Below are 18,600 nucleotides of genomic sequence, written 5' to 3'. Positions count from 1 at the left end.
TGAGTTTGTGTTGTCATTTTCTGTTGCATTACAGAGTTGGACCACTTTAAACAGATATTGCTCATGGTGCAGTCTGCGGCTGTTGTAGAAGAAACAATGCATGCAATTGAAACTTTATTCCCCGGGAAAACACTGACATTGTTGTTTTCATGTAATAATAATAGCATATTTGTAACGAGCATATATCAATGCTTAAACATGCCCAGAGCGCACGAAACAGAGATGAGATTAAAGGAAAGAGCTTAAGTTCAAAGGCTTCCTTGAACAAGTGTGTTTTTAGCTTGAGAATGTTATGTTTTCCAGAGCAGATCTCCAAATCTATAGCTACATCAAACTTGGTACACATGTTTGTCATGATTACCATGATCCCCAGATGTGCCTTTCGGGGTTACACCAGTGTGTGAAGTTTATGTTTCGTGGTTTCCATGACAACAGGCTTGACTTCTTTTCTGGAGAAGACGTTTACAACTGTTCACTGTTGTTACGAGAGTGTATTTTCTGTAAATTGTATTATTAATTAAGTAATAATTATTATTTGGGCCACAATGTTTAAAGTTTTGAATGATAATTATTACGGGTCACGTTCCGTATCATAAATGTTCAGCAATTTTCATATTATGGCAGTAGGCTTTAAGGAAGTGCCCTAGAGTTGCCTCCCTTGATTAATTGTTTACTTCCGGAAGATTATTACTCTAATCTGGAGTATATATATATCTTCCTGCCTCCGTCAACGCTTGATTTACTTAACTGCTGCCTGACCGCTTGCTGTATTACATTCTGCATAACTGTTTCTCACTCTCCCACCAAGACTTTGGTGAGTTGATATTATATTTTTGACCCATTACATTAGAATTGACTAAGGTGTATTGTACATGAATCCTCTATTGTGAATCTCTGTATTTTGCTTTGTATCGTGCCTTTGCATTTGCTGAATACAAAAGTATTGAAAATCTTATAGACTTGTCAGTGTTATATTTTGCTGGTTCTGAGGGGATTTCTTACACCTTTTGTCATGGCAAAATTTTAACCGTAACACTATTTCTTCACAAAACTTATAAATAGGTCTGGTGGTGCCTTTTGGTATGGTTTGGATATATGAATATAATATTTTTTTGTATTTCCATGGCAACAAGCTCAACCTTCACTGGTAGTGACAGAACTGTAAGACTTTACAATAATCTCCTTCCACTCTGGCATTATTGTAGTGTTATAACACATACAGGTGTATTGTTAGCGGTAGGCAAGCAAGTAAACACAGGAGTTATCTCCCTGGACGGGGGTCGTGACGAGCTGGCTAATAAAAATGGCGCGTGCATTGAACGTGCATGTTGTGATTCATTAAAATCTGTCGTCCTGTTAACTCATCGGTTATCAAAATCAGTACACTGGCGACGAGGATAGGGGAGTTCGTTCATATCAAGCAAGATTATGGCCAACCAAGCACCACAGCCGAACAGCCACGGGCAGTGGTAAACCTATCGCACTACAAGGTCAAGCGTGTGACAAGTGTGTGCTAAAATGAATCACTTCTCAAAAGAGTGTAAGAGCTCTGGAAATAAACATTTTCAAAGCAAGAAAGTACGGAATGTGGAAATGGACAATAGTGATGCAGAAGAAGACAATGTTTTCTTAGCAAAGGTGAATTCTACACAATTTCCAAAATTTGACTTGAACATTAATGGCAAGAGTGTCAGCATGTTAGCTGATTCTGGAGCAAGTGTAAACACTATACAGTGAAAGCTGTGAAAGCTGTGAAAACCGGCATCTATCCAACCCGGCATATTGTCATTATTGGCGCAAAGTCTCTGTCCCGTTCGTGGCTTGTACATTTATCATCAATTCTACAATCCGGCACATTCTTTAAAACGGAATATTTATCCAGTCCCAGTGAGTGCCGGTTTAGACAGCTTCCACTGTATCTGAAAAGGTGTTCTAAATGCTGAGTCCAAAACCAACCCTAGAGAACTGTGAAATCAAGATAATTCCGTATGGGAAGAAAGATTCAGTTTCAGTTTTAGGATGATTCAAAGGAACATCAAGTCGAAAACAGTGACAGTGACCACGAACATCTTTGTAGTTGCTGATGACGAAGAGTGTCTCCTGAGCTGGAAGGGGTCACAAAAACTCAATCTGCTACAGGTCCATGACTCCGTAAGAACTGTCAAATCAAGAAATGATGAACTGATTGCTGAATATTCTGACCTATTTACGGGAAACTGAAAGATGTTCAGGTTAAGCTACACATTGACAAAGAAGTTCCTCCAGTTGCTCAGCAATACAGACGTGTTCCATTTCATGTCAGAAAAGACATAGAGGAACAAATCAAGAAAGATCTTGAACGTGACATCATAGAAAAGTCTGTTGGACCAACACCCTGGATATCACCAGTATAGTTATAGTTCCAAAGTCAAATAGTCCAGGTAAAGTGAGAGTATGCGTTGACATGAGATATCCAAACACTGCAATCAAACGAGAACGACACAATTCTACACTCGATGAACTCACAACCATACTAGCTAGATCTACTGTATTTAGCAAAGTTGACCTTAACCAAGGTTACAAACAATTGGAACTCAGTGACGAATCTCGGTACTTCACAACCTTTGCTACTCATCTTGGACTCTACTGCTACAAGCATTTGAATTTTGGTATCAACAGTGCAGCTGAAGTTTAGTTTTCCAAAAGCCATTCGTCAAGCAATGAGTGATCTTGTGTTATCTATATCAGCGATGACATTCTCATTCATGGGTGTGGACCTGACGACCATGACAACAACCTGAAAGGTTTGTTTCAGCGCCTGGGAGAAAAGGGACTGACATTAAATCCAGAGAAATGTGTGTTTATTCAAGCATCCATCGAGTTCTTTGTACACATGTTCAGTGGTCAAGGTATCACACCAAGTAAAGCCAAACTGTCTTCAGTAACGGACTTGTCATCACCGAAGAATGCTAAGGAAGTAAGGAGTCTGCTAGGAGTGACAAACCTCTGTGGGGCAAGACACGTTCCAAACTATTCCACACTCACCCATGAGCTTCGTCAAATTATGCACACGGATACACCTTGGTCATGGACATGCGAGTCCAGTTGGGCTGTGTGCGGTTCTCTGTCAGCTAGAAGGTCCAGGAAATTCGAGAGTAGTTCAGTTTGCCAGTTGATCTCTCACACCGACTGAACAACGGTAATCTCAAATCGAACGTTGAGTTCTTGCTGTCACATGGACATGTGACCATTTTCACATTTATGTGTTTGGTTCTTTCTTCACAATATATACTGATCACAAAGCACTGACAAGCCTGTTTGGAAACCCGAAAGCAAATCTACCGCAAAGAATTGAACGTTGGATGATGAGAATCCAGCAATATGACTTCAACGTTACCTATAGACCAGGTGCAGAAAATCCAACAGATTATCTGAGTAGACAACCGTCTCAGTCATTCAAGAACAGCATACAGGAAAGTGTTGCTGAAGAATACAGTCAGTATGTGATATCTACGACAGTACCGAAGTCGTGTTGTGAAAGCCACTGACAATGATCTGACACTGCAATCAGTCACCAAGTCGGTCAAACTGGAAACTGGAAATTGTCATCGAATGACATAAATCCCAAAATGTACGACACTTTGAAAAAGTGTCAGAACGAACTAACACTTGTGGTTTTACGATAGCATTCTGCTAAAAGAGACAAAAAATTGTGTTGCCGGAAAGTTTACACAAGCAAACTGTGGACCTAGCTCACGCTGGGTATCAAGGTATAGTCAAGACGTTATCTCTGTTGCGAGAAAAGATGCACCAGGTGGTTGAAAGCACTGTTAAAAACTGTCTAATATGTCAATTTGCAACGGAAACTCCATCAAGAGAACCGTTTCAAATGTCAGAGCTACCTCATGGACCATGGCGTGAACTCAGTGCCGACTCTTGACAAATCAAAACTGTAGACTACTTGTTAGTTATCCAAAATGAATATTCAAGATGTGTGGCTGCTGAAATCATGTCAATTGACTCTGCCAGGAGTATGATTCCAAGATTGGATAAGGTGTTCATATGTGCTCACGACTCACAATGGCCCTCCATTTAATGGCCATGAGTTCAAAGTCTAAGCAGAAAACACTAGATTCAAACATCCGAAAATACCACCTTGGTGACCTCGGGCAAACGCAGAAACTGAACGCTTCATGCGTACCATTAAGAAATCCATTAAAGGTTGTTTGGTTCAAGAGCTTTCCAATTGAAAACAGGAAATGTACAAGTTCTTGTTATCTTACAGAACTGCACCACACTCATCCACTGGTGTTCCTCCTGCAGCTGCGTTGTTTCAACATAAAATGAGAAACCGATTGCCGAGTGTAGACAATCAGGTTAGTGAAACCGATTCTCACATGAGAGAGAAAGATGCCCAAGCAAAGCAAAGGATGAAAACATATGCTGACAGAAGAGCGTATGTAAAACCTTCGGATTATCAGAAAGGAGATGCAGTGCTGTTGAAAAACACATCAGTTCATAAGTCAAAAAAGCCTTATGAACCTTCCTTGTACTATAACCTGAACCAAAGTTTCCATGATAAGTGCTAAATGTGGAGGACGACAAGTCACAAGAAAAAGCATTTTCTTCAAACCCTCTCCTTGCCAACCAACAGAATCTCAAATTCAGGAGACAAAGAGCACACTTGCGATTGACATGCCAAGTGGTGAAACATTAAATAACACTGTTCCTGAAGAACCGGTTCTGGAAATGGATTTGAATAAAAAAAATCCAAGAACAGAGATATCCACCCCGGGAACGTCCGTCCAGATTCCATGACTTTGTTATGTAAAACAATATGCAAAGAGGACTTTTTCATAATAGTGTGTTCAGGCCAATTCTTTCCACAGTGAGAGACTTTAAATCATTATTTTTTAAGGCTGCAGAAAGTTTAGCATTGGTTAAAACATGCGCTTTAAAGTTAATAGGAGAATATATGTCACAATCCATGTCCACTGTGATATTATTATTTTATTTTACTTTTAAAAGCTAATTTTCCATCCAAGTAGAAAAGGGATGTAGTGTTAAAAGGCAGACGGATGTATTATTAGCGGTAGGAAGCAAGTAAAGACAGGAATTATCTCCCTGTAAGAGGGGACAAGCTGGCTATTAGAAATGGCGCATGTATTCAACGTGCATTAAAATCTGTCGTCCTGTTAACCCATCGGTTATGAAAATCAAAACAATTATGCAAACTAAAACATTGACATACTTTCATCATAACTAGTAGACAAATTCATGACGGGTATTTTGCCGTTGCGGGGGACATTGATAACTTTGTCTTCTTGTTTTAGTTGTGAGAAGGGGGTGCGCAAGAAGCACTGCGGTGGGGAGATGTGTTTATGCAAATGATTGTTGACATTAAGTAAGCTATTTATTTCGCTATTCCTTGTCTTTCTTTCATAAATGAATTGAGATCACTTGCACACGACACAAAACGATGTATTTGTTTGGATTATTGTTTCCTTTAGAGTTTGTTTACATTATCGGTAAAGCTTACGACTAAACCGGAATCAGGTCAGTGGTTAAACGTGGGTCCAAAGGAAACGCCACCAAATATTTCCTTTAAAAAACGTATGCAAAACATGGTAGCATTAAATGTTTATTGTAAAACACAATCATTCAGCAATAGTATTCAATGGATAACAAGAAGAAAAACGATACACATGAGTGACACTGGGGTGCATTATCGACTATTCGATCACCAATGCAAAATCGATTGAGAGCTTTTACAACTTTCTGGGCAGAACATATTGTTCAATACCGCAGTGATGTAGGCTTGAACCCGGCGTCCGACTGAGTAGCTACGCCAGTCTTCTGACTTTGGTGTTTCTGACTATGACGCCCCAGTTATTTCAAAAGTATGTTCTCGAAACAATGCCCTGTGACGACGGCTCATGTTTCATCTCTACCAGCCATGTCACTGCAGAAGCCCAACGATGTTGCGAGTTTCCAGTAGTTGTTCACCGGCGGGTGCGCAATTTTTCTCAAGCACCAGTTTAACATATTTTTCTATTTTTCTATTTTTATTTACAAAAACGCTCATATTTCTATGTATTAAGAGGTGCTGAGGGGTAATATTTTATGTATTTTATATCTTGCATTTCTAAATTTAGTAAGAATGGGTTTACTACATATCTTCAGTTTTGATTCAAAGTCTAACTCTGTGTCATCCTTACAGTTGTCAACAGTGTTTCAAGGGATTCCTTTCATGGAAAGACTTTGTTCATGTTGCTAGGGCGCCAGATAACAAGTTCAAGGCATAAGCCCCAAGTATAGGTCCGAAAGTCGATAAACTAAGCCCCAGTTTACTATATATATATCGTATTCGAAAGATGTCAGCGGTATCAAACGTTTTTATCTATATTTTCTATGTGCGTTGGAGGAATATACACAGTCCTTTCCGTGAGGATGCATTTGTTGTTGGCGTTTTAAATCGCCAAAGACTGAGTTGCTGTAACGGAAGTATACAAAACCATGTCGTCAGGACCGAGCTATACATCGTCTGGCAATCTGATAAGCAACCACGTTTGCAAAAAATACACACACCATTTTTTCACCCTCGTGTTGTCAATGTGGACAGATGCATATTTTGGCTTCAGATAAGCTGAAAGATTATAATATGCTGAGCCACAAAAGAAACGTCATTTCAAATATTGTTTTTGCCAAGGGGTGTTTTTATTATGATTGTATCGTTTTGTTACCATAGTTTTTAGCCCAAATTGACAGTTATTACCAACATCAGTGTGCTTTCTGATAAAAAAGCATATCGGCTAATTGCACGCAGACGGGCTGACATGGTTAAAGGTTCCGTACGACGTTCGTAAAAAAGAAAATGACAACCGTATCAATGACAGCAAGTCCCAAACTTGCCCGAACTTATGTTTGTTTAGACACAATCGCCATGACACGAATTACGAGAGACCAGAGGAACGGCATCTTTGGACGAAGTTGGCCAAACTGCCAATCATTTTAATGTTCATGCTAGGACTACTGCAAGAGTAGTATGGGGTCAGTGTGCTGTGTGCAGCTATCTGCAAGACCGCTTCCCCAGATCGACGGAAACAGTACGCCAGACCATTGGGACACACAACGAATCCATCAGTGTCGAGACAGTGCGTCAAGGCCGACAGACTGTGTCCAGCTATCTGCAAGTTCGCTTCCCCAGATCGACGGAAACAGTACGCCAGACCATTGGGACACACAACGGACCCATCAGTTGGTCAATTTCTCCGCGGAAGAAACCTCTGCTGTCACAGGCCATCACAGCAAAAATGGGCAACTCTGCATCGAAATGGACGATATCCACAATGGACTATCGTGCTTTTATCTCGTGAAAACCGATATTGTGCTTCAAAAGTCGATGGCAGACACAATCCTACATAAATGATCCTACATAAATGACTTCTGATGTACTGTGGTTCGAAACTTTGGTTCGAATCTTTGCAAAAACCAAATTAGGCTTGTTACGCAAATTACAGTTTCAGTAGATGTTGGATGTAAGTCACAAGATAATCAGGAGTTTGCATGTTTACAATTTTGTAAAAGGTTATACGTTTCTTACGTGTACTTATAACTTATTAAGGTAACCAACTAGTTTTACCGTACAAACTAGCTCTTGATGCCAATTTTGATAAACCGGTTACTATTTTTGCTGCTTCAAGCAGATCCATTTAAAGTTCATAGTAAATATGTGCGAGACAATAGGTTATTGTCTCAGACCTCAGGGGCACATGCTTGGTGGAATATTTCTTGGAAAGACGTACTTTAACGACCATAAAGTAGAAGGTATTTTAGAGGCCTACTACAGCAGTTACATGATGAGACCATTTTGTATTGTCTGATAAGATGTGTCTGTTGATGTACACACTCCTAATGTTCATTATTGAAGGTCGAGGCAGTGACTTAAGGCCAGTGTCCATGGTGGAAAAGCATGTATTTAGTCTTGAAACTTATCAAACCACTTTTCTGCCATATATTCAATCATAGTTGAGAGTAGTTTCTATGTATTTTGCATCTTTTCCCGATTGAGGTGTCATCGGCAAACATTCTTGTGACATTTTATAAATGTCCAGGGAAATCATTGATACATACACGGGTCACAAATGGACCGATGACATAGCCTTGAAGAACACCTGCAGTAACATAAATTCAGTTCATTTGATAATGTTCCGTTAACAAATACACACTCTCGTCAGTCCGATAGATGGTAAGTTAACCCACTCAGTACGTCCCACGAACAGCATAATTTTCAAATTTGTGCAATAAACCTTTATGCCAAGCCCTCTCAAGAGCTTTTGAAGTGTCACAATATGTCACGCAGCAAAGGTGGCAATTATCTAAAACTGACGATTTTTTGTGATAAAGCTCCGAGTTTAGATGCAGTAGAATGACTAGCAGTAAAAGCTGACAGAAAGGACACGGTATGATACGGGTGGTTTTTGGCCCACTAACAGAACTGGTTGAAAACATGTTATTTGTTTAGAGACAAGTTAGCTATGCATAAAAATGCTATATTTTATATGATCTGACGTTTAATTTCACTGCAGAGGGGCCCAAAATGGGTTTTATAAGTTCCCATGAAAAGTAATAAGAAGTCTGAAATGTCAGTGTGCCATAATGACTTATTTACAACTGTCATTTTATTTACATACAAATTACAGCAGCTTTACAACAGGTAGTCATACTGAAAAACATGTCAATGTCAATCATAATGTTTTAACCTCAAGGGGCCCAATTAGGGTTACAAAACATTGTTAATTCAATTACTTGCCAATTGTGTCCCCAAACCTCAGTCATTATTCACAGCATTCTTTGCAAATGTAATCCATGGGTTAATTTTACAACATTTAAGCATGTGAACCAATCATGTTGTACTAGGAATCACAGGGGCCTGTTTTGGGTAAAGCTACATTTTGGGCACAGCTTCATTTTAACTAGTAAGTGTTACAAGTCAGCAGTTACAACCAGTTTTAGCAAATATACAGTTAACATCTCAATCATCATATGTTATTACAATAACCAATTGTGTTGCACTAAAAATCACAGGTCTTGACCTCATAGGGGCCCATTTCAGGTGAAATTTCATTGTCAGCGCAGGTTCATATTAACACCATGCAAGTGTTAAAGTCAGTATTCAAAAGACTTCACAGAGTAATTATTCACAACTTATCCACTTCAAAGATATAAAACATCCACTATTACTGTTTATTCACACAGTCATCAATCTCAGTTTCTGATTCACTATCAAGAACTCCAGTATTCAAGAGTGTATAAACCTAAAGTAGATCAAAATATATGAAATATGAATTTTAAAATATTGGGAACAAAGGCAACTAGACCGACTTGAAAAGATGAATGGTCAGTGTCTTAAGAAAAGATTTACATGATGTTAATTAAAACCTGTTTCAACAGTGTTGTAACATAGATTACCAAACTTAAGAAAAAAACCAATATTTGGATTTGATGTGAAACAGTTTAGTTAAACATTGTATACTTGATAAACAAACTTTGAAAAAACGAAAGAACAGTTGCATGGATTTGAACCTGCATGTCTGATAACAAGAAAACCAACAGTCCACTATAACAACCATTAAGCTACATATTCCTTTCCCTCACAGTGTGAATTTAAGCTTATATATTACACTTTAAAAATATGTATGACTGACTTGACGTCTGCTTGTGTTCATCATCTGCTAGACCTTGATGCAATATTCTTATTCTAAAAATGCAATTGGAGGTAACTTCAACAATTAATTTAGCCCTTTTTATGCTAAAATTATCATGTTGTAAAATTTTGATAATCATGACGTGTTGTGGGCCAATAATGGCCTCTATCATACCTTGTCCTTTGCTTAAAATGACATCTTCATGGAATACTTGTACACATACTTTATCATTGTTCTTTCAAGACTTTTACCAGGATACATAGTTAACCAATAGGTCCGTAATTGGGGTTGGTAGGGGTATATCAACTTCTTTCAAAATAGCAGTGACATTACCCAGTAAGGTCTTAACCCAATCAGATACCTCCTTTTCGGTTACAATGACATTTGTTATGCTATTAACACAGTGATGGTTACTAACACTGTGCAAAGTCCTGGCGCCATCATTAACATTTGAAACATACATAAAATATTATTTAATGCTTGGGCTTTATCCAAATCTGTAAAAGCTGACGGTGTCCCAGAATCACCAATTACTAGAGGAGAAATGGACTCCGATCTGTCATTTGTTACCTTTCTTAGAGAGGTATGCCTTCAAATAATATCATATGAAATATGTTCACTATAGTATATGATGACTTACTGCCAAAGATTTGGATTGCTTGATTATTATTTAGAAGGAGACAGTTTGTTAAGTATTTCAAAAACATTCTGCCCACATGTAGACTATAATGAGAGCTGACACTTATGTGATTATTCATTATATAGTTTGGAACCTTGCTATCATGCATGCATAAATGAAAGCATTAGAATAAATAATGTCCTTATCATTACGTCAACTGAAATGGTGTGGGTAGTGTCTCCAAAAGCAAGCTCTTTCAGCAGACATGAAGGGAGAATCACACAAATCTCCATGATCTGAGGCAGAAGAAGTGGGACATCCAAGTAAGCATCAATAAATTACATCAAGTACAACCAATTATCGGTTCGACCTACTTGGGTTGTCAGTCCAGATTTGAGGAGGTCATTGTCAGACAATGTCCCATTGGCCATATGCGATATACATCTGTATACATATTAAAAGGTAAGGACCTGTTTTGTATCCATTGCGGTGAACGAACATAAACACGATTAAGCATGTCCAGCCTGAATGTATTGATTTTGCCCTTAGAAGGGATAAGTAATTCAATGTAAAACCGTTAAGGATAATTTTATCACTGTAAATGTTTATTCAGTTAGAGTCTGAAAGTGAATAAAATGTAATTCTGGCGGTATGATATTCACTCACTCCTAGCTAATTACCGAGGACGGCGAAAGAAAACGACACTATCCTTGCTTATAAAGATGTATGAACGTTTATCATACCAGGCTTTCGAGACTTAACATTAGGGTAATGTTTGTGTCGCTTTTCATGATGCTCATGAGGCTGAACCCTAACGGATCATCACAATAGATCCGGTTAGACATGTAGTCTGTTTATATCTTCATTTATAACGTATGAAGGTGGCTATGTTAACATGGCTAGATTAACATGGCACGTATCGTAAACATATATATATTGGAAAATATTGTCACCCGAAGAGAGTTCTGAAGAACACATCGTTCAGTGTTTGTCGATCATTGCGAGAATTGTAATCGTCGAATGTTTGAAGTTTTAATTTATGGCCAAATTACTCAAATTTCGCTGACTGGGTGACATAAATCCAACTAGGGGCCATGCAGGAAGCAAAGGTAACGAAAGTCCCTATGATACCGAGCATGGTGATTTACTTTCAGTTGCTGGCGATCTGTAGACCGATTTTATTATTTTGTTATTTTGAAATGATTTAGCATTTTACACTGAACTCAAACTATTAACGTGTGATAATCTGGTCGTTTATACTGTCTTTCTCTTTAATACCTTTATCCTTTATTAAAATGTATATAATAGTCCATACACTTATGCTCAGTACATACCATCTTTGCCGTGACGATAATATGGTTGAAATATTGCCGATGTGAAGTAAAATTTAACTCACTCGCTCACTTGCACAGTTTGTGTCTTGAAGTTTGTGATGCATGAATTGCAGATGTTGCGTTCTGAGGAGTACCAAGATAAAAAGTCAGTCAAATGGGAATCGTGTGGTTGGAACAAAACAAATTTGCTTAAGGCTGACAGATAATATGTAGAAAAATAAAACATAATAAGCTGCATTTGTATCATATTCTTGGTTAGGCTGACTACATTTTGAACACCCCTCGCAGATATACCTGTCAGAAAACACCCCCTCTCCCCTCAATTCACATTAAGTGTACTAGATTTATCGGAGCACCTTTAGAATTCAGCACCACAATTTCTCGTGAGGACGTTCTCAGCCGTAGGTCACATGTCAGTGAGACAGGCATCCAGTTTGTGAGAACCCGTCGGACGCGAACCTGCGACATTCGGCTTGCTAGCCCGACAGCTAACTGATTGAGCTACGTCCACATTGTTGCACAATCTGCAAATTTAGCTAGTCATTCCTGTGACGTCACGGAAATATACGGAAAGGTCGAATTGGTTGCGGAGAATTACGAAGGTCACGGGTAGACTTGGTGCTTCGTGCTTTCAATCTACTGACGCTTGCCGAATTGTCCCGATATTGTTTGGCACGATCGTCCTAATCTACAAGATACCATGTTGTGTGGAATGAGCCGGTACTGGTTCGAACTGAAAACGGTTGTTGACGTCAAGCGTCAGACGTTGTTTTCACGGTGCATGCATGAATGACGTGCTTGTATAAAACCATTGTGTGCTTTCGTGACAGATACGTGTTGTAGGGAACACAGAGTTACGATAATTTGGATCGCGCTAAGGAAAAAAATGAGACATGGGCATGTCTAGTGACGGCACGAGGGTGATTTAGACTTCGAATCCTTATTGAAAATATGTAGATAATGGCACGAAAATGGCTGACGTATCCAGTGTAATTCATTCTTACCACTTCGAAAAATAATTACGATTAAACTCCATTTCCTTTTAATGGTGCTAATTACTGAATGACAAAGATATGTGTGTATAATAGTTTACAGTCATAATTCATTTGATCCAAATAGTTACGTTTGAAACCAAAATATAACATATATTTAGATTATCTTAATTGACCAAACCTGCATGTAATAAAAAATGGCAAAATGTGACCCATGTAAGTCATTCTTACTAAATTTAAAAAAATACAAAATCTATAAATACACAAAATATAACACCTCAGCACCTCATAATAGCATAATAGTCAAAAAAGAAAAAACATATTTCAAACTGGTGCTTGCGAAATATTGCGCATCCGCCGGGAACTACTATTGGACACTCGCAACATCGTTGGGTTTCTGTAATGACATGACATGGCTGGTAGAGATGAAATATCAGTGAGCGGAGCTTATACGCACTCAAGAATGAAGATGGATATCATGGTTAATTTATGGATATCAACGTCTTTATTATGAGAACACAACGTTTCTGAGTTAATGCTTACTCTACTCCTTCATCAGGTGAATGATAATGGGGTACAGAGCTATATTTATATGTACAGGTAAACAATAACAAAGTAACAAGTGGAATGAATTAATGAAAGCTGGAAGCCAGTATAAACAAGCACTGATAGGAAGCCGACCGTTATGATAACAATGATGGAAGCCTATGGTAATTACATTACACATGACAGGATTATGTATAGATAAGACAGATTGGGGATTAAGAACGATGTACATGATTGGGGGTTAAGGATGGAAGCCAATGGTGATTACATTACCCATGATTGGACATTAAGGATGATGTACATGATTTACATGTTAGGGAATTAGGGATGATGGATGATGATGTACAAACACAAGTTGAAAAGGATGTACACGGGTAGATTGGCCATATATTGGCACAATGTTGTGTAAACACAACAATTACATAAATAGAATGTTCACGGATAGATAAGATTAATACATCAACAAGTCCAAGGCACTTGGTAGGTACACTCCTTGGTCACGACTGATTGCTGGTTTCTGTCTCCTGATCTCGATGACCTCTTGTAGTTTCCTTTGGCGCCAGTTGTTGTTGTTGGTAGATAGTATCCTAGTGTCCTTCCATCGAATTGAATGTCCAGGATTCTTGAGAATGTGTTCAGAGATGGCCGATTTCTGGTCGAGTTTGCTGACTGAGGTCTAGTGTTCCTTCATTCTGGTGTTGATTGGTCTCAGCGTTTCTCCAATGTGTAGGTCGCCACAGTTGCAAGGGATCTGGTAGATGCATCCTCTCGGGTTAGGATGTTCACAGCTGGGTCCTTTACCGTTGGCTTTTAGGTAGGTTTTGATGGTCTTGCCGTTGGAGAAGGTGACATCGATGCCGGCTTTGGTCTTGACGAGGCGTGATATCTGATGACTGATGGGGCCATGGTAGGGTATGTTTACTCTGATGGGTGATGTTGCAGGCTGGAGGCGGGGTTCTCGGTCCTTGAGGGTCTTGTTGATGGTCGCTGTGACGAGTTGGGCAGGGTAACCGTTGAATGTAGTGAATGTCTTTCTGAGGTGGTCCAGTTCACTGTTTAGGGCATCCCACCTCACCATAGACAGCATCATCAACCTCGCCCGCAGCTGTATTCCCCGAGAAATACGAGGGACTGATAAAACCCTGTATTTCCCTAGACACGATGTGATAACGAATTTATCTAGCTGAATGTTTTCACTAGATCAAAACAAAACAACACGCAGCAGACAACACGTTTCATTGCTGCCATGTTGACACCAGCTGATCGTTTGACCTCAATGCACCGCACGTTACTAAAGGCTTGTCGATGCACGCTTTTCTCACTTTGCGTCGTCACCGAGGCGTAGCGGGGTGATATGACTTTCGTAGCGGGAGTACACGACTTCTATACTCCCGCAAGCGGATCGTGATGGATGCACATGGTACTAGTATTTTATCAGAGTCACGTGGACCAATCAAAACTCGACATTCTTACATGAGGCTAGATAATGCAAATTGTGTCAGGGTCAATAAATTCAACTGGTGGTGCTACCCATTTTGAACAAATTCCATCATTTCTTTCTTGCGTTGTCGCCCTGACTAAATTATATCATGTATGAAATATAAATATTCATTACATTTTACCACAGCTAAGATTGTTTTTAACAATTTGCGTATGGCAATTCACTTCAATTTCTGCTACAATTTACGTTTTTGCTACTATTTACGTCAAGGATTATTACAATTTGCCGCAAGTATTGCAATTTACGTCGCAGTGAGTGAGTTAGTTAAGTTGTACGCCGCACTCCGCAATATTCCAGCCATATGTCGGCAAATTTACGTCGTAACAAAGTTGTTAATTAAATGTGTGAATACCCTAAAGTCACCACAATTACTCCCTCTCCACATGTACCGGTCTGATATTAGGTAACAATGTGCACACACAGTGTCAAATACTTAAATAATATATCAGTATGCCCAATATACAACATGGAAGTCCACTAGTGGAAGTCGCGGTGGCTGTGCGGGTTAGGCGACTGACTTTGTGTGCTGGCGATTAGGTGCCTGACTCTGAGGGTGCGGGTTCGAATCCCGGATAGTACTAGAATTTGTACTTTACGGAGAAAATGAAATCCCAAATATTACAGATGTTACATTTGACCACTTTCTAAATGGCATCGTGTAATCACATGCCCAATATACTCAAACATCTTAAACTCTAGCGTTATGTTGTGTGACAAACATTCCCAGTGTCGTTTCGTCATGTTTGGAATATACTAAATGCTCCTGCCATTTTCTCTACCCACACTCTTGAACCAGTTAAGACATGGTCGTTTTTTTGTCTCCATTATGTCAGACCTGCATAACATACAATGCGTTCATTCCATTAATTTCAAGCACCGATATGAAGGTCCGAGGTAGACTAGGCCTTGAGCAACCCATGCTAGCCAGAAAAGGTTAATATGCTCATCGTAAGAGGCGACTAACGGGATCGGGTGGTCAGGCTCGCTGACTCGGTTGACACATGTCATCGATTCCCAGTTGCGCAGATCGATGCTCATGTTGTTGATCACTTGATAGTCTGGCCCAGACTCGAGTATTTACAGACCGTCGCCATATAGCTTGAACATTGATGAGTCCGACGTGAAACTAAACTCACTCACTCACTCACTCACTCAAGAACCGATATAAATACATCTAAATACTTCTATTGTTTTGCCTTACATTCTAAACACCTGACACTTAGACACAAACTTGCACACGCCAATATAATTTAGTCACTTACAATCCCTTGTTTCTCAAACCATTTGGTTAAGTCGCTTATGGACATAAAGTCCAACAATTCCAAACCTCATTTCAAACAAGGAGTAAACACATGGAAATACACTATTTTGTGTAGTGTGATATATAAACATAAACTAATATCAGCATAGAGTCGCGTGAAAACTGACAAATATAACAAACCGATGCCATAAGCTATCTCTTTGCTTGGTTATCAAATGAAAAAGTCAATGCCAGTACTGTTCAAGACCAAGAAGAATAGCGACCACATGCCGATATCATTTTTGTCACTTAAAATCTTTTGACATAGAATCCAACCACTCCAAACGTATTTCAAACAACAATAAGCACATGGAAAGACACTATTTCGTGTGGTGTGATATCGTGTGTATGCACGTTTTCTCAGCTTAGAAGCCCGTGAAAACATGTAATTGAAACAAACTGATGTCATAAGTTATCCTACCTGCCTGCTTGCTAGTTATTAAATGAAAAGGATATTGTCGCTGTTGCTCAGCACAAAGAAGAATAAAGTCCAACTCTGTAATGCGACAGAAAATGACAACACAAGCTTATGTTTGACTGCTCTGAGTATGTTTTACAACAATTCATCCTCTGTACATGTTCAGGTAAGATGGTTTGACACATCTCCGGGGACAAGACCCACAACACTTAAGTCTACCGCCGCAGTCAAAGTCGCTGTTGCACTGCTGTTGGGACGTGCAGTAGACCTGATGGGGTTTTGGAAACCAGGGGCAGGTACCTGGTTTGTGTCTGGGAAGGACCGGGCGAGTACATTGTCTGGGACAGCTTCCACAACACTTCTGGTCGCCATCACAATCAGCGTCAGTGGAGCATCGCGCTATACAGATACCGAAGAGGCCAGGCACCGGCTTTGGGCATGATCCAGGTTTATCTAAAACAGGATCGTTATCCAATGTAAACACATGTGTCAAAACGCAAAGCTGTTTCATGTAAGTAAGGTGGACTGTAGTATTTCTATCACAGACCTGTATTCCTATATCACATCCCGGGCTCCAGAATATCATTTAAAAGGTAATCAAACACAAATATAGACCCCCGTGGAGATCTGAGTTATAATTGATCTTCAGTAACCCAATGCCTGTCGTAATACGCGACTAACGGCATCGGTTAGTCAGGTTCGCTGACTTGGCTGACACATGTCATCAATTCAGAATTTCGCAGATCGATGCTCATTTTGTTGATGACTGGATTGTCTGGTCCAGACTCGATTATATACAAACCTCCGCCATAAAGCTGGAATATTGTTAAATGCGGCGTGAAATTAAACTCCCTCCCTCTAATCTCCCTTCACGGGCTCCTTTTCAGTTTTATGGGCTTTTGTGAATATTTGCTTTATTTCTGGGTCTACACGTTGGATTCAAGGGAGATTCTTTAGGCTTAATACAATTACAGAGAGTACTTAAGTCCCAAATCAAACGTACTTTTAGTTTTAACCACATTATATATGGTATTTTAAATGATGGCAAATCGTCAGTTGTCAAAACTTGCTAATCTCTGAAGTGAGGGTCTAAATCCAGCTATTGCCAATGAAGGAAGCAAATGTTTTGTAAGTCCTCCATCATTCCATATTACGGCGATCTATGGTGTTTGGTGTCCCACCTACAGTTGTTGCCAATCTATAGCCTTTTCTGTGTCATCTTTACTTAAACATGTCCTAGATTTAATAACTAGTTCTACGTTTATATCTGTGATAATCTAGTTGTTTCACTGTCCTTCGATGACAGGATTTTAAAATTTACTTTCAACTGATACAAAGTTGATTTAGTCACGATATGACTGAAATATTGCCGATGAGACTTAAAGCGTATCTCACTCACTCATTTTAGGCGTAAAGTACTAAAGCTTTCATACAAGTGTAACAAACAGGAGACAGCCCTTTCCATTTACTCAAGTGGGATCTGAGAGAACGTCCATTCTTTGCTCAAGTTCAAATGTTTCTGTCCAGGCTCAGAAATCATAGGATATTCAGTTTTTTTTTGTCTTTGCTTATGATATATTTTTAAAAATGAAAGTGTCCCACCCATAAGTACATTTCACACATTTACGCGATACATTAAACAACAACAAAAAACAACAATATAAACATGCGTCAGACACCACACACGCTAATGGGACACTTAAGACATATGTATGATAATATTACTACAAATGTACAAGGACTTCGAAGGATTACTAATGTTAATTCGCTGTAACGATAGTTCCCCACATGCATTTCGACTCAACTATGTAACAAGTGGATAGAATAACAACTAAGTTCGTCTTATCCGTCATGACGTTATAAGTTTGTTCGTTACAAACGTAGTTCACGGCTTATTTACTCACCTGTTGGAACACATCTTGGAAGTTTCGGACATGGCGCCTTGACACATTTCACGGTCTGTACTTTGCAGACTGTTCCTGCTTCACAACGGACAACCTATATGGACATAAAAATAGACCATTGTTCTCTCAGTTTCCTAACGGCGTGAGACAGTGAGTGAATTTGGTTTTCAGCAACAATCCAACAGTATCACGGCGGGGGACACCAGGAAATCACACACTGCACCCATGTAAAGAATCGAACCCGGGTCTCCGGCGTGACGAACACACGCTTTAACCACTAGGCTACTCTACCGCCCAACA

At 39.4% G+C, this 18,600-nt stretch overlaps 1 protein-coding gene across 10 annotated transcripts in view; it reads right to left on the bottom strand.

Moving 5' to 3' along the window:
- Positions 1–18,600, bottom strand: part of LOC137287131 (perlwapin-like) — a 67,116-nt gene that overhangs the window by 46,909 nt on the left and 1,607 nt on the right. For 5 of the 10 annotated variants that reach the window (XM_067819281.1, XM_067819283.1, XM_067819286.1 and 2 more), the window contains exon 3: positions 18,301–18,394. In XM_067819281.1, the coding sequence (XP_067675382.1) occupies positions 18,301–18,394 (94 nt within the window). Of the gene's footprint in view, positions 1–16,399; positions 16,475–16,510; positions 16,850–18,300; positions 18,395–18,600 lie in introns of those variants that run through there. The other 5 variants (XR_010957018.1, XM_067819280.1, XM_067819282.1 and 2 more) reach the window with 3 other exon arrangements.

This window comes from Haliotis asinina, chromosome 6, assembly GCF_037392515.1.
Source record: "Haliotis asinina isolate JCU_RB_2024 chromosome 6, JCU_Hal_asi_v2, whole genome shotgun sequence".
NCBI lineage: Eukaryota > Metazoa > Mollusca > Gastropoda > Lepetellida > Haliotidae > Haliotis > Haliotis asinina.
Note: the sequence above shows the minus strand (reverse complement) of the source record. Positions and strands in the feature narration are given on the sequence as shown.